Raw genomic sequence first — 20,674 nt, forward strand, 5'->3', positions numbered from 1 at the left:
TTATTATAGCTGTGTGCACCAATCTAAATGTCAAACAATGTTGAATAGTCAAAGAAAAGTACAGTTTTATAGCATATTTGGGCAGTTTAATAAATGAAAGAAAACCACATTTATTGAGCTCCACATGCCTGGAACTCTTAAGTATTCTCTCATATGAAATAACAGTAAACTTCCTGGATGGGCAGGTGGATAAAGGGGAACAAACCCAGCATGACGCAGCCCACTGCGAGTGCAGGGAAGACGAGTCGGTCTGCATGGAGCTGAGGAGAGTGTTAGAATGAATGGAAGTGTTTGGTAGAGTAGGGGGATTTTTGTCATTTTCTATTTCAAATTACCTTTTATGTTGTAGTGTTGTTTATAATAAAATTTGGGCAAATAAGGCTAAGATGGTGTTTCAGCATTTGATATTCATTCAATATGACACAAGATACTGTCTGGAAGAGGAAAGATAGAAATCCTTTGAAAGACTTTTCCTTCACTTTTTCTTTAGTGACTTCTAATAATATGTCCACTAAGTATTTATTAATGCTGTGGTTTGTAAAAGGGTTGTAGCTACCGCTGTCTTGGAAATGCGGCATCAATTTCTTCAGATTTGTTTTAGAAAGTACCGTTCGAATCAGTATGTACATAGATTCATTCCTTGCCCCAAGTAAATGTGTAAGTGGAAAGTGAACATACTCTAAAATACCCTTTATATCACTCATGGATAATGTATTTATACACACTTTTTTTTTTTTTTTTTGGTGAAGAAGATTCTCACTAAGCTAACATCTGTGCCAGTCTTCCTCTATTTTTTGTATGTGGGATGTCACCACAGCATGGGTTAAAGCGCGGTGCATAGGTCCGTGCCCAGATCTGAATCCACAAACCCCAGGCTGCCAAAGCAGAGTGTGTGAACTCAGCCACTACGTCACCGAGCCAGCTCCTATATGCACTCTTAAGTAAAAAAAAAAAAAGTCTGACTTTTCTTTTACCAATAAAATTAGCACCCACTTTTCCGCTATAAAATATCACAACTTTGGCAAATAAACTGTCATGATAAGTTGCTCTCTTAAAAAGTTGATATGATTTTATGTAACAGTACTTGACATATAATAAAATATCTAGTCAATCTAGTAAATCCCTGAGTTTTCCTAAACCAAATTCCTACCTCCACAGCATTTTTTCTTCTTTTGGTGAATCTTTCCATGGTATGTGATTCCTTCTCATAACCTAAATTTCCTCCAAACGGCCACCCCCACTGGAGTGTGGGCTCTCTCCTGCCCTCTGGCCACAGCACACATTTTTTTCCATTTTTTTCAAATTGTGGTAAAATACACATAACATAAAATTTACCGTCGTAACCGTTTGTAAGTGGTTTCAAATACATTCATAATATCGCGCAACCATCACCACCATCCATCTCCATTGCTCTTTTTATCTTGTAAAAGTGAAACTCCATATCCATTAAACATTAGCTCCTCATTCACCTCTCCCCACCTCCTGCAACCACCACTGTACTTTCTGTCTCTATGAATTTGACTCCTTTAGGGACCTCATGTGAGTGGAATCATACAGTATTTGTCTTTTATGACTTGTGTGTTTCACTTAGCATAATGTCTTCCAGATTCATCCATGTTTCAGTATGTGTCAGAATTTTCTTCCTTTTTTAAGGCTGATAATATCCTATTATATGTATATATCATGTTTTTCTTATCCATTCATCCATCAATGGACACTTGAGTTGCTGCCACATTTTAGCTATTGCGAATAATGCTGCTATAAACATGGGTGTAAAATATCTCCTCAAGACCCTGCTATCAATTCTACAGCACACTTTTGTTTGTTTCCTATTACTGTAAGTTTGAGACAGTTTATTGACTCTCTCTCAGCATGAAGTTTCTTTCCCCCTCTTTCTATTGCCTTTTCTTGGTCACACTCCTCTCCACTCCCTCCTCTCACACTACCCCATTCCCCAACCCTCACCACTGGGGACTCTGCTCCTCTGTGTTGTTGTGTCCTGATGCCAACATGGAGCTTGTGCTTCCACCTCAGACCAGCTATCGAGGTAGCTGAGTGATCAGGTCTTGCTAACCATTTAACTCAAGGAGTGGCAGACTTTTTCTGTCAAGGGCCAGATGGTAAATATTTTAGGCTTTGTGGACCATGTGGCCCCTGTTGGAACTGCTCAACTCTACCATTGTAGTGGACAGTAGCCACGGACCAGACCAAACATGGAGACAAGGCTGCAATCCCATAAGATGTTATTTACAAAAACAGATGGAGGGCTGGATTGGGCCTGAGGCCATGGTTTGTTGACTCCTGATTTAAGTCAAAGAGCTTTCAGCTGCCTTTCATTTAATCTAGGCTCAAAAGTCAATAGGCTCTAGTTACTGCAGCCTGGGAAGAGGGAGAGAAGAAAGGCTTTGAGCTGGACAGTTGGTGATTTCCTGCTAGGGGAGGCCTGTTAGACAGATGCTCTGCCCCAATTCCATCCACCTTGGGGTTGTCCATTCCAGGCGACAGAGCAGAGGCAAGGACTAGTTCTCCATGAGGAACAGACTTAAAGGTAAGCAGCTGCCCAGATCCCTTCTTAGTGTGTCCTTAAATGACACAGTACTGTAAGGATAATGTTTCTAGCTTCTCTAAACTTGGTGCTTTAACATCTGCCCTACATGCATATGCCAGAGACGCCTTGTTCTGGACAATCCAGTAATGTTCCTGAGTCACCTTGCCTTGGTCTCCTGCCTCCCTCATCACTCCCAGCCCCTCCTTAGGAGGAGTTTTTCCCCAGCTAGGGCGTGGGGGGAATGCTTTTCAAATGTAAACCAACCAGTCCAGAGTCCACAACCCAAGCACCTCCTTTATTGGACTCACACTCCTGGTCACTATCCACCTGCCCTAATCTCCCCAGGGCCAGGTACCAGACAACTAGGGACAGCCCCTATGCCCCAGAGTCCTGAAGTTATTCAAACTAGCCAATCCTAAACCTGCTTACCCTGCCTCACCCATTCCTTCCCACAGAAAACACCATAAAGACTCTTGCTCATGTTTTCCCCTTGCTCCCTCTGCCTCATGACTGGCCCTGGTGCTTCCCTGTGTTGCCCTGCATGATGTGTTACATGGTGTGCATGGTGTGTATGGTGTGTCGTGACCCCTCATCTTGGAAACTGAGAGTAATAAACTATCAGTTGTTTCTTGGTCTATTGGCCTTACTATACCTCAGATTTTCTATTACGACACTCTACTTTACAGATAGTTTCTATTCATACATTCTGTTTTATAGTACTATTTTATGGTACTGTTGAATTTGTACTCTAGTATTTTACTGTGGAATAAGAGATGAGCTGGCCTCATGGTCCAGGCTTATTTCTGCCTGTCTGCTTCCATGTGTGGCAGCCCCTTCTCTCCTTAGCACAGCCCACCCATCATCCTAGGCTGGTCCCAGGCCCACCTCTTTCTCTGAGAGCCCCTCAGTCCTTTGGTTTCCACCTCTCTGCACAGCTACATGGAGCCCCTCAATTTAACACCAGGTGTGTATTCTTGTATCATTTCTTGGTTCTTTCAGTGGTGTTGCTTATTTCCCCACCTACTCTGCTGGAGTCTCCTTGAGGACCAGGCTGTCTAGGGACAGAGACACAAAATGGTATTAAGGGAAAAGAATGGATCTTTGGTCTTATGGGTATGTCATTGCCATAGTTTCACCTCTTATTAGCTTTGTGGCCTTGAGTCAATGCTAATTCTTTCTGAGGCTCAGTTTCTTTATCTGCAAAATGAAGATTAAACAGGAAATAATCCAGTATATATCTGGGCGTGATGTGCCCTCCTCATGGATGTTCATGTTCCCTGAGTGCCCTTGGCATAGATACCAGCAAAGTGACAGTGACCAGTCCCATGATTTACTAAAAGCTCAGGTTTTCCAATTCAAATTGTATACTGATGTTATACAGGGAAATAAGAGAAGAAACATATCGCCAGCCTTAAGATTATAGATATTTTGTGAGGAACACTTTTCTTTTTTTTTGCATTAAAAAAGTAACGTGACCACATTGTAAAAGTTTTGGCTATTAGAGAAGAGAAAATAATCCATCACCCATACTCCTACCATAATGCAATTACTGTTAGCATTTTGATTTTGTCTTGTTTGTATTTTCTCACTTAATTTATATTGTGTTTTTATTATGGGGGCCAGCCCAGCGGTGTAGTGATTAAGTTCACGTGTTCTACTTTGGCGGCCCAGGGTTTGTAGGTTTGGTTCCCGGGCATGGACCTAGCACCACTCGTCAAGCCACAACTCTGGTGGCATCCCACATAAAATAAAGGAAAGACTGGCACAGATGTTAGCTCAGTGACAGTCTCCCTCAAGCAAAAAGAGGAAGATTGGCAACAGGTGTTAGCTCAGGGCCAGTCTTCCTCACAAAAAAAACCACTTCCAAGGTGTGTTTTTATTATGAATTACTTGTAATTATTTTAACAGTTTTCATATCCTGCTTTCTCACTTAGTTTTTTTCATTATTTGCCTTTATAAATAAGGATGCAATATTTTTATTTTTAGTCAATCATAAAACTTATTTTTCTATTCTGATATATTTTGTATCTACTGAAATAATATGTAGCAGTGTGAGTTGAGTCATTAACATGTACTTGCTATGCATGAAATTGGTATGAAAATCATGTGTGTTGAAATAACAACTTCAATAAATTCATATTCTTTTCTGCTCTTAAAACTAAATTAAAAATAAAACATGGCTATAAGGAAAATGTGACTTTTCTAAAGTAACTGCAATTAGTAGAAACAGTTCAGATAATATGATTTAAACTTTAATGATTTCTGTTCTTTAATTAAAGGTCCATTTTAGCCTCTTATCTTCTGAAGGAAAAGCTCAACATCTTGGGCAAGCTGGGGTGTCTGCTAAGCTGTGCAGGTTCTGTCGTGCTGATTATCCACTCCCCGAAGTCCGAGAGTGTGACCACTCAGGCCGAGCTGGAGGAGAAGCTAACCAACCCAGGTGACTCTTGGCAGCTCTGCGGAAGAGTTGCGCATCTCCAGGACTGTCCTTCTGGTAGCCCGCAGTCTGTCCTCACAGCCTCTCAATTCTAAGACATGTGCATGTGTCTGTGGGCTGTGCCTGGCAGCCTGCAGTGTTGCGCTCTCCTGCTGCCTCAGGCATGGGAGGAGGTCTAGTGTCCCCGCGTTCTGGACTCGTACCAGCTCCTGCCCTTCCTCCCCCGGGGGCTGTCTCCTCTGGCCTTCCATGCACTACCCTCCTGCCTTGGGCATGCAGCTGGGGACCCCTCTGCTTCCTTTCTGGACCTCTGGGGCCTTGTGCATGGGTGCTGTTAGCATCCAAGCCTACTAAAGCACCCCTCTCCACAGTGGTCTCATCCAGGCCTCGCTCCTATGGACTTCCTACCTCCCACCGCTCCCAACCCCCACCTCCCATAGCCCCCAGCCCACCTCCTTCCTGCCTTCTTGCTGTCCCTGGTCACTGGTGCCCCTCCTGCTGGGGTCTGCTCTGAGCACTGCTCCCCTCAAGACTGCTGTTTGTCCAGGCTTCTGCACTCCCTCTGATGGGAAGCTCTCTGAGGCAAGAACTAGTTTGATCTATCTTTAGATATTCCATAGAGGTCTCTCTATATTTTTCCTATATATTTTTGACTTATAATACTTTATTTGTTTGACAAATGCAATAAAAAACAACAGTTACCGTAATTATGCAGGCCTATAGATTCTTGTAAATTACTTTCAGGGGACCATTGTATGTTACTTACCAACAATTTTAGACAGGTGCCAGCCCAAAACTGCATCCAAACCAGTATCCCAATCGGATATCTTCAGGCTACTCAAAATGGACCACTCTTGTAGCTCTCAATTGGCAGTGTTGACAGCAGCGGAAACATCTGTAAAATTTGAAAAGGGATTCATAGTGAGATCAGCCAAGACTGTATCTCCCTGTAGTTTGTTATCCCCAAACTTAGCATTGTGATACTCGTCTCTTCCTGTAAAAGCCAAAATATTTCCAATACTGTGAGAAATGAGAGTACAAAAAACATGAAAAGAGGATCAGAAAACTAGGTTTGTGTGTCCTGAAGTTTTTATTTCATGTAATTTTCAGAACATTGTATCCAAATACTTCTTACTTTTTGATAAATGTCAATGATAATACTATATTTAGGTCCTGATGTGTACAAAAATTGTGTCTAATTTGAATACTACCATAAAACTTTGGCATGAAATTATAATGGTAGCAAAAAGATTTTTTTTAACATGAGAAACCTTTTTTTGTTTAACCTAGAATATAAAATGGTACTATTCTGGCCAGTTAATTTATTAAATTATAGATATTTCAAATTTTTTTCTTATTTTTTTTCTAAAAGTAAAACAGCAGAATGAATTTTTCTCAAATAATTGCCTCAGAAGAAATTTAAAATCAGTGCTTATTTATGTTTCTGAAACTGCTGATATGTGAGCTCTAATACTCAAAGAGAGGAAAGAAAGGGAAAGTTACAAGGAAAGTTCTTGGGAGAGAAAAATGTAAAGCCTGTATTCTCAGTGGGGGTGATGTCACTTCAGAGGGCAAAACCAGTCCTTGGGAGTGAAAAAATATCATACTCTTTTAATGTATAAAGCACAGGTATAGATATAGTACATAAAGAGATACATATTATATCTGTGAAATTAAAATTTCATAGGGATAGGCGATTAGGGGAAGAAGTATAAAAAGGATCCTTAGGGGCACGATAATGAAGAAAAAGGGTTGAGAAACACTGATGTAAATCAAGTGTCACAAAGCTGGGAGGCATCTAGCGGCTCCTTTCTCTAAAGATAAAAATTAAAAATTAAGGTTGATGACATGAAAATAGAGAGATTTTCCTGGGTGTGGGTTTTTCTTTCCTAGCTGCCCAATTCCCACATGTGGCTGTTGAGGCTCATTGTCCACAGTCCTCTTGTTGTCACTCCTGTCCCCTCTCTGCTCTCATGGCCACTGCCCACTTTTTCTTCCTGTACCTCTGCACTGCCTGCCTTTGACTGCAGCCCTCATTGCCCCCTCCCCGAGCTATCTTGATGCCTGGGACCCTTCTGAAATGCTTCCTCCAAGCTAGAAAGCCATTTGCAGCACCTCTTCCCGTGGGAGAAAGCCCAAACCACTCCACTCTCAGGCCCAGCTGCTTTTCCTGTAACAAAGCCTGCACACTTGCATTCAAGCTGCTTCCAATTTTCTTCCACACACACCCACACTTGGCAGTCGTTTGTGTTTGCATATGTTGCTCTTTCTGCCTGCCACTGCCGTTAGTTCAGTTTGTAGGTCAGGCTCCCAGGCAGCTTTCAACTGTCTTTCCAGCACCTCTTCTCTGTGGTATCTTCCTGAATCTTCTCCTAGAGCAGGGCTCCATAATTCCTTATTCTCACCTTTAGGGAAGAGGGGACTCCCATTGCCTGCTTACTGGTGTGCATGTCCACACTTACTAGTGTGCATGTCCAGGCTGTTAGGCTCAGCTCTTAGCAATCCCTTTACCATCTGGGAATGAAATTCATGGAAAATACAACCTCTTCGTACACATAATTTCAAAGCAAAGTTTCAATGTAATGCCTTAACTGTAACATGAAGGAGAAATAGCAGGATGGTACTTTATAATAAAATAGAATGCTCAGGTGCAACTGTAGGAGAAGACATATTGAAGCCAGCAGACCACACACCATGTGTGGAGTTGCTGAGAATCTGGCAGCTGCAAATACAGACTGACTGATGAGAGGGTGTCATGCTCTTGACTCAGACACTCAGGACATCTTGCCATCAGCAATGGGATCTTCTGAAATGGAGAATAACTCTTGATGAAGTTCTAAAAAATTCAGTGTATATTAAATCCATGCAAATATTGCTTTGTTTCATACACAGAGCAGATTCTAGGCTCTGATTATAATAAGCATACTTTTCACTTACAAGTCCAAGAAGACATTCAGAAGTTGTGAGGAGAAGAGGATGACTGTTGATTATGTGGAATTGACTACACATCCCAAGGCCCCTGGCCACTACCTACTGTATGCAGACCCCGTCACTGCAACAGCCACAGATACTCCCACAACTTTCCCGCATATTTCTTAAGACCCCTGCCCACCCCCAACCCCCAGCAGGAACACTGTCTGCCTAAGGTGTGTTGAATTGAGTAAGAAAATCTATCTTGTGAATGACTTCTTTTTAACCTCAAAGCATCTACGTTGATCTTTGTTGTTATAAGAATATTACTGATAGAGAGAGGACTTATTTATTGACATGTAAACACTTAGGAGCCATGAGTCTTACAATGATAAAAATGATGATGGGAATAATTTTTGTGGAATGAACTCAGTAAATCTGGTAAGCTCTGCCAGGAGCAGTATAGTGTGCCCATCTACCTGGTGGAACACCACTGTCACCGCGATAATGGCAGGGGCAAGTAGGGGTGTAGATGGGGGATGCTGCCTCTGTTCTGCCCTCTGGGTCACCATGTGCCATCTCTTTTCCAGTGTTTGTGGGCTATCTGTGCATCGTGCTCCTCATGCTACTGCTGCTTATCTTCTGGATCGCTCCAGCCCATGGGCCCACCAACATCATGGTCTATATCAGCATCTGCTCCTTGCTAGGGAGTTTCACTGTGCCTTCCACCAAGGGCATCGGGCTGGCAGCCCAAGACATCTTCCACAACAACCCGTCCAGTCAACGGGCCCTCTGCCTGTGCCTGGTGCTCCTGGCCGTGCTCGGCTGCAGCATCATCGTCCAGTTCAGGTACATCAACAAGGCACTTGAGTGCTTCGACTCCTCCGTGTTCGGGGCCATTTACTATGTTGTGTTCACCACACTGGTCCTGCTGGCCTCCGCCATTCTCTTCCGGGAGTGGAGCAACGTGGGCCTGGTGGACTTCTTGGGGATGGCCTGTGGGTTCACCACTGTCTCTGTTGGGATTGTCCTTATACAGGTGTTCAAAGAGTTCAATTTCAATCTTGGGGAGATGAACAAATCTAATATGAAAACAGACTAGAAGGTAACAGGGGGTTGGGTGGCTCAAGGAACAGGAAATGGATGTGGTTTCTGGTCCTAATTTGATGTGAAGTAGTAGAGTCCCTAAATTGCTGGCATTAGAGTTGCCTGTGTATTAATGGGTGGTCTGGTGGACAGTGGGGAGCATTGTCCAGCGCCAGGGTGGGGCCCAGTCCTCTGTATTCTGAGGTTGCTAGATGATTGCCTGGGCGTTTTCTCTGTCTGATGAGAGGAATCTCATGCTCATTGCCATTAACCTGGAAGCTTTCATGAATACTCTTTCCTTTTAAAACATTTTAACATTATTTGAATAGGAAATAAAGATGAGCTCTTTCTGATTAGTCTTTGCAGGGGAGCAGATAGTCTTACTTAGATAACTTTGGGAATGGGAGAAATTGTTGTCCTGAGATCCAACTCTGTACAGTAAATGTGTCTGTAGTTGTATTATTTTTCATTAAGCATGTATAACATTCAGGTACCTCATCCAAATAAGAGGTGTATACATGTAATTGTTTTTAATCCTCTAATGAGCTAACTCTCCCACACGCCACTCCAAGACATTTTAATTGCAAACAGAGAAGAGTGAATGGATATGATGTAGTGTTCCATTTACAGGATGACTTTCAATAGCTCAAATCAATTTCAGTGCCTTTATCACTTGAACTATTCACTTAATTTAACTATTACTGTGTGTATGTTCTCTTAGATTAGAATAATGCCACCTCCTTGATTATATGTTAATATTTCACTATTCAAAATATAAATGTGTAAAGGAGTTAGAAATAACAGTATATTCATTTGTTGGAAGAGAGTCAAGATTGAAGACATATTAGAGCAAGTTGACCCTTTTAGCATGTAGTTATTGTTCAGTTAAAGACATCTGACTTCAGTAGCATGAGGTATTTTATTTGCATTCAATCTCTGTAACTGGGATCCAATATTGGATATATCCATGTTCTCTTTCAGTAAGCCTTTTGACTACTCAGAGGAAATAAATTATTTAACTTGATAAAAAGGCTGTTAGATGAGGGGGTAGCTGTTCAACAGCACATATATTGAATTCCCTGTAATACAAGAACAAGTTAAAGGGCACAGTTAAGCTTAGGCTGGTTTCTACAAATTGGCACACACATAGTGAGTTTTCAAAAGAATTTCTAGCAAAAATGAAAACAACTTAGCCAACCTCCCTGTTGTTTGAGGTGGCAGAGCACCCTATAATTTCTCACGAAACCTCTCATTAAACTTCTGAAATGCAAAATAGCCATTAATTATGCCAGTATTTGGATCAAAGAGATCGTTTGTCTGTCTATAGTAACCTTCCTTGTGTATTAAATGGGAACAAAGCACAAAGTGATGCAAATATTTCATCAAGATATCATGTACTTCATGTGTAATGTTTTATCTAAATAGGAAACTGTGCCAACTTGAAAGATGGGATTGGCTAAAGTAGATTGAGTGACGTAGAACATGAAATTTAATAATACCCAATTAAGGTTAGTCACTAAGGAAAAAATGTGTTTTTCCAGACAAAAAGAACGTTTCTAAAGATCCAAGAGAGAGTTCCCTAAAGTGTTGAACAAAGGGGCTAAATAAAAATAGGATAGTTTAACATAGAACAAAGGATAACTTTATGAGTTAAGAGTGCATGTGGTAGTCATGGGTTGTCAGTGATTTGTGAACTAAGAGCAGCAACAAGATTATTTTAAAGTTTTTCAAAAATCATATGTTAACTGATGGTTAATAAATGCTCAAAAAGTCCATTACTCTTTTTATCAGCTCTTGAAAGTTTGTTTTTTTTATCATCAGTATTTTTAGGAATGCAGGCCTTAATTTATTGAAGTGAACTTTCTGAAAATATAGTCTAGCAATGTCAATATACTTTTAGGCATGAAACAGTCTCCTAGGTAAGGAGTTTGAGATATTCAAAGAATACTTGTTGCCATAGGAGTCTAATGAGAAAGTTCATGTATCATACGGAAATTATCATGTTTATTTTGTTAGAATTTACATGTGAAGCTTAGTTTAAATGCATCTGTTGGTGTTCCCTATTACAGTTAATCTACGGTTATACCGTGGATTCTCAGAGGTGATATTTCCTGGATGGTCTTCCTATGATTTTTTAGAGGAAAACAGCATCTCTAAGTATTAATAGCTTGTCTCCACTTGAAGGTCCCAGAACAGTTAGCCTGTCCCAGGTTTATATCTGTTCACAGATGACTTTGGCAGGGTGTTCCTTTCCGTGGAACGAAGTTCACATCATTCCTTGTATTTCAAGAGTGTGACTCTAGCCTCAAAGTAATTGACGTGACCAGCAGTCTAATAGCCTGATTTTCAAGTTTGACTTAGAGCATATAATTTCTGATTTAATAGTATTTATTTTACAAATTCATGTTTTCATAATTTGTGTGGAATTGCAAAGAAAAAAAATAGTAAAAAGTTAGAAGTGAGAGTTTTAGGGGAGAGCCCCCAGAGTGGGGATGGGTCTTGTATTGGTGTTTCCAAAAGTAAATACATGTGACGCATTTCATTATAGTATTCTTTGGGTTCTATTTCTGATAAAACTAGGAAAAATATGCCCAATGTCTACTAGTTTTCAAGCCTCCTCTAAAATCATATGTTTCTGATCACAATTTGCACATCTATTCTGGATACTTAAATAGGCCATTTCTGTCCTCTCCTACTTGGACAATGCCTTGTTTTCTCATCTGAATCTTTGCATTTAAAAAAACTGCTTCCTTTTCTGCTCTTTGAGCAAGTGTAGGGCCTGTTAAGAATTATAATCCAAACCCAGCACTGAGACCACTCTGGGTGTTTTGCTGTTGTGCAGAACCATTCCATCTCTGTGGAGAAGGTTCTGGAGAGGAAGGGCAGTCTGCTCTCTGCCACACATTGGGCCAGAACTGCCCACAGCTGGGACTTCAGGGAGGAATCATCACTCAGATGTCATTTCGGTCTTTTCACGTTAGAATGTTAGTGAAATATACTTCGCTGCTCTTGGTTCAGCAATAAGAAATATTCTTTCAATTCCTACTTTTGAAACCAATTTGTCATATTCACTTTTATTTCCAGAAGTCCATTCCAACAGTAGTAGCTTGGTTTTTGTTCTTTTTCTCTGGGTTTTGTGTCTGGTAGAAGAGAGTGCTATTAAAATGTATAGTCACCTCTCATCTTTCTTCTTCCTTGACAGCTCATCTCTTTATAAATACTGTACTCACTTCTAGAGGCCAGTTCCTAGACATCTGTAAAGTGCTTGAAATGCAGTGTCTCCAGGCATGGACAAGCATTTCAGTCCATGGAGACCAAGGTGTTAATGAGCACAGGCCACTGCTGTGCTGCCTAATTCTTTTTGGGAGATGTTACCTCTCTTTTCCAAGCTGCTCAACTAATCTAGAAGAGTGGAGAAAGTGCTCCGATGGTCTACAGAGCTACGCCCATTGCTATTCTCTGATGCCTACTTGATCCTGACTTAGGCTGATTGAGTAGGAGCCTTGAAAGAGAAGAACTCTTCAGTTTAGATGTCTTCACAACTGTCTAATTGGCTCTAAGGGTCAGAAGGAGTTGTCCTTCTTACTGTGTCTGATATCAAGAAAGTAGTTTACCCATCAAGCAGGATTAGATGGAATCTTGGTGTTCTGCCTTCTCAGGGACCAAAAATGTAACATTAACTCCTTAGCAATGACCTTCCTCCCAAGGACATGTCCATGTTATTTTTTGTATGTTTTACTTATATTCATAGCTAGAGGTCTGTTAATTTGAGTTGGAAAGAAAAAAGAATCAGTTTGCACACCAGTCACACCATAAACCAGTTTATCATATAAAATACCTCAATTTTCTGTATTCCTCACTTCCGCCTCACAGTTGTACTGGTGATGAATTTTAAAGGTCTATCCTTATAGGCAATTTTTCACACCTGGCCAGATTCTTATACCTCCATCATATACTTGAAAAGATTAAGAATTATAGGAATGGAAATGAGAATTTGGCCCAATATCACTACTCGTTTATTTTCATACACATTTCTCAAATGCTATTACTGCAACAAAAGAATTATATTTTAAGAAAATGTAACTTTATGCTACATCAAAAAAAATGTTGATGAGTAAAAAAGTTGATACTTAGTAGAACAATGATCATGTAAATAAACATCTATTTCAAATGTACCCAATGTGATAAAAAGCATAGTCTAGGGCCCAGAGCATGAGCCGGGGAGAAGGGTTTATTTGTTCTTTTCTCTGTTTTTTCTTGAATTGTGCAACTATAGGTGAGTCACTTAACCTTTCTGTGCCTCAGTTTCTCTACCTCTAAAGGGGTGGGATGGTTCTCCAAATCGACTGTTTTAGAGCGCTCACACTTTTACTGTGTGTTGTAGCCTCAGGTGAGAGCGTCCTGTGCAGGACTGCTCTGGAGTGAGCAGTAGAAACTCAGCTCAACTGGGCGTCCTGTCTGCTCAGGACTCTGCTACAGACACACAGCTTCAAGCACTGAGTAAGCAAAGGAAGCACTGGGTGTAAAGTTTGCATGATTCCATGAAGCTTTAATTTTCCTTTTTTTGTTTTAAAAGGAAGGGTTTTATATATTCTATTATAAAATATAGAAACTAAACAGGGATTTAACAAAGCTACACTGAAAGAACACATTCTGATGGTGTGATGAGCTTCTCTGACATTCTGGATAGGTTTCTGTTCTGTAAAAGATTCAGTGACCGGTGAACCAGGTTGATTCTGTTGTGTTGAATTTGTGATGAATGATGCTGAACTTCCTGCTTCCAAGCAGCTCAACCTTAACCATGAACTACCAGGTAAATGTCAGGAGCTCCTAAACCACTAGTGCCAAAGGGTCACGTTGAAAAGTTTAGAGTGTATCTTTTGTCAGAATATAATTTGCCCCACACCCCTATGTCAGTGTTTTTGCACCTTGGGAAAATTTAAGGGTACTATTTTTCAGTAGCATCTCTGAGTGTTTTTGCCTTTTTAAACGATAACTGTTACTTTCTTGTAAAATGGAATATAATCATGAAAGAGAGGAGGAAGACTAGATAAAAAATGTAAAATGTTGATTGGTTGCATAAAAGTTTTTTCATGTAAATGTATCAGGGGAGCTTCCAATTAGCATACATACACATATCTGTCAATGGCTAAGATTTGCTTATATTTTGCTTTATAGAAGTAGTCATAGCATGTTGTAATTGCCTTATGTAAATAAAAATGGCTATTTATTAAGTTTTCCAATAATATTTATTCATCTGTATGTGTTTTAAAATAAAATAACTTATTTCTAGCTGAACACTTGTTTTTTTACCCTTTACTTGAAATGTTTGTGTAGTCTCAGGTTCTATATCATCCTAATTCTTCAATCAAATGTTTCCCCTTTTCTTTGTAGAAATGAATAGCCCAGGTCTCCATCACGATGTAGAAAATGTCCACCTGTGCATATCTTAGGGCACAAATCCATGATATGTGAAGGAATTCACCATCCAGTGATTACTTTCTGATAAAATGAAATGATGGTATTAAAGAAAACCAGCTATATTTTAATATGTTAATAGCTTTTACATGTTTTTGAGGTAAATAACATAACATTTTATTATATTTTAAGCACATAGAAAATTAGAGAATCCTAACACATTTTAATACACCAAGTGTCATCAGAAATGTTGTCATTAATCTTATTAGTGTCCTATGTCATTTTATTAAATGAAAACAATATTTTATTTGAGCAAAAATATTTTTTCTTAGGCTCAACAGGATTTAATTACTCACATTTTGATTAAAGTATGTCTATACAGAAATCAGGAACAAACATTTTAAGAAACTACCAAATGTTCCTATGGATAACTCTTTCCACACAAGTTTTTGGGGTTGTGAAATATTTAAATGCTAAATTCTACAAAAACTTACCCTGATTGGGTACTATTATAAAACTGTTAGTTCTGGCTGCCAGCTGAGCACAGTGGTTGTTGAACCCAGGCTCCACTCCCAGTTCTGAGGAGTCTGTAGAATCAGGCAAGCATCTCGCCCTCCAGGAGCTCATGACCTAGTTCCTCTCTTGCTGAGTCATGTCCCTGTCTGATGACCTTCAGGCATGACATTGTGGGCATATTTATTGTAATGTTAATCACACTTGTACACTATATTTTGAACCTCATGTGGTAGTTTGAAAACGCTGAGGCAAAGTCAAGAAACAAATAGAAATTAAAAGATACCTGTATTTATATCAGCAGTTCAGAGAAGAGAGGGATTAATTCCAGTTGAGGAAATTTGGGAGTTGGGATTAGAATTGCACCATGGCAAGCAGGATAGGAGAGATGCCAATAAAGTAACAAACACAATAAATCCATATAAAATAACTGTGATAATGGGCTGGAAGATGGAAGAAAAGTCAAACTAGGTTGTCAGTCTATAAAATGAAATCTTTTTATTTGGGGTGAAGATGTTTGGGAAACCTTAGTGTCCTCCTTCCCCTTATTTGGTGTACGTATTCACTGTATTGGATTGCTATTGCTGCTGTAACAAATTATCACAAACTCTGTAGCTTACAACACAAATTTATTATCTTACAGTTCTGGAAGTCAGAAGTTCAACACAAGTTTAACTGGGCTAAAATCAAGGTGTCAGCAGGATTACATTCCTCCTGGAGACTCTAGGGGACAATCTGTTCTCTCTCTTTTTCAGCTTCTAGAGGCCTTGCACATTCTTTGGGTGGTTCTCCTTTCACCATCTTCACAGCCAGGAGTATTGTATCTCTCTGAACCTTCTTCCACTGTCATGTCTCATTCTCTGACTCTGACACTCCTACCTGCCTATTTTGGACCCACTTGGATAATCCAGGATCATTTCCCCATCTCCAGATCCTTAACTTAATCACACCTGCAAAATCCTTTTTGCCTGTAAGGTAATACAGTCACAGGTTCTGAGGATTAGGACTGTGGACATCTTTTCTGGGGTCGGGGGGCACTGTTCTGCCTACCACATCCACTCACCATTTCATCAAGTGAGGCAATTATTAAAACCCAACTCCTGGCTTTTTTTTTTTTTTAAAGATTTTATTTTTTTCCTTTTTTCTCCCCAAAGCCCCCCAGTACATAGTTGTATATTCTTCATTGTGGGCCCTTCTAGTTGTGGCATGTGGGACGCTGACTCAGCGTGGTTTGATGAGCAGTGCCATGTCCGCGCCCAGGATTCCAACCAATGAAACACTGGGCCGCCTGCAGCGGAGTGCGCGAACTTAACCACTCGGCCACGGGGCCAGCCCCCCAACTCCTGGCTTTTAATGAATATCCTAGTGCTTACTGTTCTACCAAAATTCACTTCAAGTTATTACTGTCTTTTTCAGAGAGCTCTCCCTTCTCCCTCCAACAAATGTTTTGGAAAAGGCCCTACTACATTTATAGGTCATCCATGGGCTTCAATAAACTAAATATTAATTGAAAAACATTTATATAATACCTTTTAAAATGCTGGAGAATGCCACTATTCACTTTGGAAGGACAGGGCAAATTTAACTAGTTATAGAGGGTTGAGCTCAAGAAAAAAATTACCATTTGTTATTCTGGCTGGCATCTGTGGTAACAAAGCCAAAACTTAGAAGAATAATTGCAGAGCAATTTACACATGAGAAAACTTTTATTTACTAATACATAATTTAAAAAAATACTGTTTTAATAAGAAGTCTTGCCCATACTTCTGTGGCAATGACAAAGAAGTAGGTTTTAATGGCTTTACTGAGGTATAATTGACATACAACAAACTGCACATATATAAAATAATTTGGTAAGTTTTGACAGATATATGATGAAAGCATCATCACGAACAACATATTGAACATACCCATAAATCCAAGGTTTCCTTTTGCCCCATTGTAATCTCTGTGCCCTTCTTGCCCCTTCCACTCTCAGTCAACCGTTCATCTGCTTTCTGTTGCTATTTATTACCTTCCATTTCATAGAATTTTATATAAAGATAATCATTTAGTATACACTCTTCTTTGGTCTGGCCTCTTTCACATAACTATTTTGAGATTCAGCCATGTTACAGCATGTATCAGTGGTTCATTCACTTTTATTGATCAGTAGTATTCCATTATATGGGTATACCACAGTCATTTACCCATTCGTTTGTTGATTAACATTTGGCTTGTTTCCCCTTTTTTTGGCTATTTTAAATAAAGCTACTATTGAATGTTCATTTACAAGTCTTTTAATGGATATGTGCTTTTATTTCTCTGGCGTAAATACCTAGGAGAACATCTGAGTTATATGATTGGTATGTGTTTAACTTTTTAAGAAACTGCCAAACTGTTTTCCAAGCAAGTTGTACCATTTTGCAATCCCACCAGCAGTGTATGAAAAAGGAATTCAATTTTTAAAAGTTTAAAAATATCTCATGACAAATGCTTGAGCACTAGCAGTGTGCAAGCCGTGCAACATCATGTGCTGGAGAAATGATTTGGCATTTAAGGAGGCTGCAGCACATCAATAAGGTATATACACTTATAAAAACAATTGACAGTGCAATGTGACAGTAAGTGTCAGGTGGGAGGTCCAGATAATGAATATGAGAGGACTCTGGAGTACAATGATGAGAGAAAGCTGATTAGATGAGTTAGGGCTTATTTGGGATGATTAGAATACTGGCAGAAAAGAGCTGCAGGCAAATTCATTTGTTAGGTTAAATTATCATAATTTCTAAGCATTCTTGTTCAGAGGAACCAACCACTACTTTCATTACAGTCATCTGCCTCCTAGAGGTATCTGTTGGGATTTATTAGTTATTGCTACATACCAGTCCAGGTCAAAATGAGTCGCTTACAATGAGAATTCTTTATTCTTTTTCATATGTCTTTGGGTCCACAGTGCAGTTTTGTGGACCTCAACCAACTTGGCTGAATCTCTGGTCTCAATCAAGGGTCAGCTGGGTGGCTTTGCAAGTTGTTCTGCTCCACGTCATCTCCTACTCCTGCAAACTCAAACTGATCCAGGCTTCTCATCATGATTTAGGCTGGGAACCACCACATTTTCTTGGCCAAAGGCAGTCCCAAGGCCAACGCAGAATCAGGATGGAGTGGAGCTGCAAAGCCACTCTGCACAATTTATGGGCACATGGATGGGTAGAAAATCAGAGCCATTTTTCTTCAATCTACCACATCATCAGAGACCAACTTGCCAACCATTTTTCAACGTTCAATGTAATTCCTTATTTGATGACGTCATCTAGGTAGAATTTGGCTGAGACCAAAGTAAGCAAAAAACGTCCTCTGACCTAGTTCTAAAATGCATGGTTGTCTGGATGCCAAGCTCACAGAAGACTAAAGCTTTTAAATTGGAAGTTGCTTAGTTAGCTACACCAAAACCAGAGAGGTCGGGGCTATGTAGGCGAGAACATAACTGTCCAATGGGATTACAGTCTGAAACGAGTAAATTATATTTGCCATTTTCTGGTTCGATAAGCACACAATTCATTTTATAAAGATTCTCACCCAAAATGACTTAAATTTCATATAATTGTGTTTTTATATCTAGTCAAAACTGAACATCCCCAAACCATCTATGCACCTGTAACCAAGATTATTGATTTATTAGCAGGCCTTACTCACGATCTAGCTAGTTCCTCTTCCTTGCTTCTTATAAATGAGCCCTCTTTAGAGGAAACCCTGATGGTGGGTCCCAGGGAATTTCTCCATTCTAAGAGGACTCAAGGCGGGATAGGCTAATGAGTTTCCTATTTTCCCTAGCTCATGAAAAATAAACCTCTGCTCCAAGCGTCCCTGACGGGCTTTCACCAAACGACAAACTCGCCCAAAGAACACATGTATTCCAGGATTCGGGGGTTAAAGTTCAGAAAAAAGGGCCCTACCCTTAGCCAAGCCCCGCCCCTGCACTTGGCCCCGCCCCCGGCCCGCCGGCCTCCGCCCTTTGCCTTCTCTGAGCACCGTTTCCCTAGGGCACCGCTAGGGACACCAGTTAATATGCAGCTTCACACGCTGACCGCGCGTGGGAATTCTGATTTTAAGCAAGCAGCAAACGGCACTTTGATTTTGATCACTTGGTCGGCAACCTTACAAAACATTGCCTCCAACAGTTCGCCCCCCGCTCCCCGCCTCCTGCTCCCCGCTAGCCAAGACCTGTGAGGAAACCCACACTCGACCGGAAAGAGCGCCAAGGGTGGAGCCTCCCTCGCGCGGCACCGCACTGCGGGTGCGCGCGCCGCCTCTTGCGTCACTCTGTCGCGCCCAGCTTCCCCTCGGCCGCGGCGCTTGGTACCGGCTGCGGCTGCTGCGGGGCCCGCGGTTGTGCGGGGCAGGTTCGCCTCGGCGGTGCCCCATGGAGGAGGCGACGCGCACGTTTGCAGATCCGAATGGTCGAACCTCCCACTGGACGGCGACGAAGCCGCTGGCCGCGCGAGCGCAGGAGCGGGGAGCCCATGCGGCCTGTGTGGAGGTGTGAGCAGAGGTGACCGGAGCGGAGAGCGGAGGGGAAGCGGCGCCGCCGGTCCGCCGGCTAGGGTGAGGGCGCCGCTCTATTTTCCTTTCGGGCAGGCGCTAAGGGGCTAAGTGTGGGCGGGCCTCCCAGTTTGGGTCGAGGAGGGCCCTTTTGGGGCGCCTTTCTTCTTCCTGGGGACTGAGCCCGGCATGCGCTGAGATGGACGCAGTCTTCCGCGTACCCTGCATCGGGGAATCCCACGGTGCATTGAATTGCCATTAAGTCCCACCGAAACCAGGCTTGGCCCTGTCGGGGGCTCGTGTTCACTAAAATAGTTTCTTTTGTTGTGGTGAGTTTTAGAAGATTGTTTCGGCTGCTGCGGAGATGTTAACTGACAGTTGAACAAATCTTAGAAGTCTTCTGTAACGTTTGAACAGGGCTATTTTAATTTCCTAACTTTTATGAAGTTACTGAATCCCTCTTTGTACAACTGTACAAAACTCAGTATACATCTAATTTTGTGCTTGTGTCTCTGTACTAGATTTTTCAATTCACTTAGTACAGGACTACATCGTAGTTTTGTTTCTAGAAAACCTATGAATACCATATGCCCAGTTAGTCTCTTTTTTTGGTAAGTAATAAGGAGAAATATGAGAGGATAGACATCTTTGTTCATTCCAGTAGGCTGTCTCTTGGAGCAGTATATTCTCGGTTGAGTAGATTTCATGTTAGTTGGTAAGTAAAACAAGTATGGAGGCTAGTAACCAAATTTTAAAAAGAACTTAGTAACTATTCAGTTCTTTTGTCTACTTCTGTATTTTCTTCTTTCCAGGCTGGAGTCACTCTGCCAGGGTTTAACACTTTAAATGAGAATAAAGCATATTATTTACCAGGAAATGAGAGTGAATAAATTAACCTCTTCCAGCCTTTGTTTCATAAGAGAGACCACGTTAAACTTACACGTGAGTTAAATTTTTAGTTTATAACTAGTGTTGCTAAATTAGGGTTGGAGATTTAGGTTCTGCAGTGTTTATAAGTACTGCTTTTAAAAATAATTAGTCAAATTAGAGGTCAGAAAAAATGAAAGCAGTGGAAACCAGGCAGAAGTAAATACAGAGAACTCTAAAGTTTTAATATGATGTGGGCAGCCCATATAGAAGTAGAGTCCAGTGGACCCTTTCCTTCCGTTTCAGGTTGTCTAATTTTCTGTGTGGTCCTCTGCATGTGTTTTAAGCTCTGGGAGGTTTGGTTTCTTTAGCTG

General features: G+C 40.9%; 2 protein-coding genes across 4 annotated transcripts in view; both read left to right on the forward strand.

The window, feature by feature from the left end:
• Positions 1 to 14,279, forward strand: part of NIPA1 (NIPA magnesium transporter 1) — a 50,230-nt gene extending 35,951 nt beyond the window's left edge. Inside the window, exons 4-5 of the mRNA XM_023652152.2 lie at positions 4,828 to 4,988; positions 8,486 to 14,279. Of these exons, the coding sequence (XP_023507920.1) occupies positions 4,828 to 4,988; positions 8,486 to 8,997 (673 nt within the window). The 3' untranslated portion in view covers positions 8,998 to 14,279. The remainder of the gene's footprint in view (positions 1 to 4,827; positions 4,989 to 8,485) is intronic.
• NIPA2 (NIPA magnesium transporter 2) overlaps positions 8,617 to 20,674 on the forward strand; it is a 39,545-nt gene continuing 27,487 nt past the window's right edge. Inside the window, exons 1-2 of one of the 3 annotated variants that reach the window (XM_003363643.5) lie at positions 19,217 to 19,496; positions 20,246 to 20,375. The gene's annotated coding sequence lies outside the window, so the exon portion shown is untranslated. Of the gene's footprint in view, positions 8,745 to 19,216; positions 19,497 to 20,245; positions 20,376 to 20,674 lie in introns of those variants that run through there. The other 2 variants (XM_023652145.2, XM_003363641.5) reach the window with 2 other exon arrangements.

This window comes from Equus caballus, chromosome 1, assembly GCF_041296265.1.
Source record: "Equus caballus isolate H_3958 breed thoroughbred chromosome 1, TB-T2T, whole genome shotgun sequence".
Taxonomy (NCBI): domain Eukaryota; kingdom Metazoa; phylum Chordata; class Mammalia; order Perissodactyla; family Equidae; genus Equus; species Equus caballus.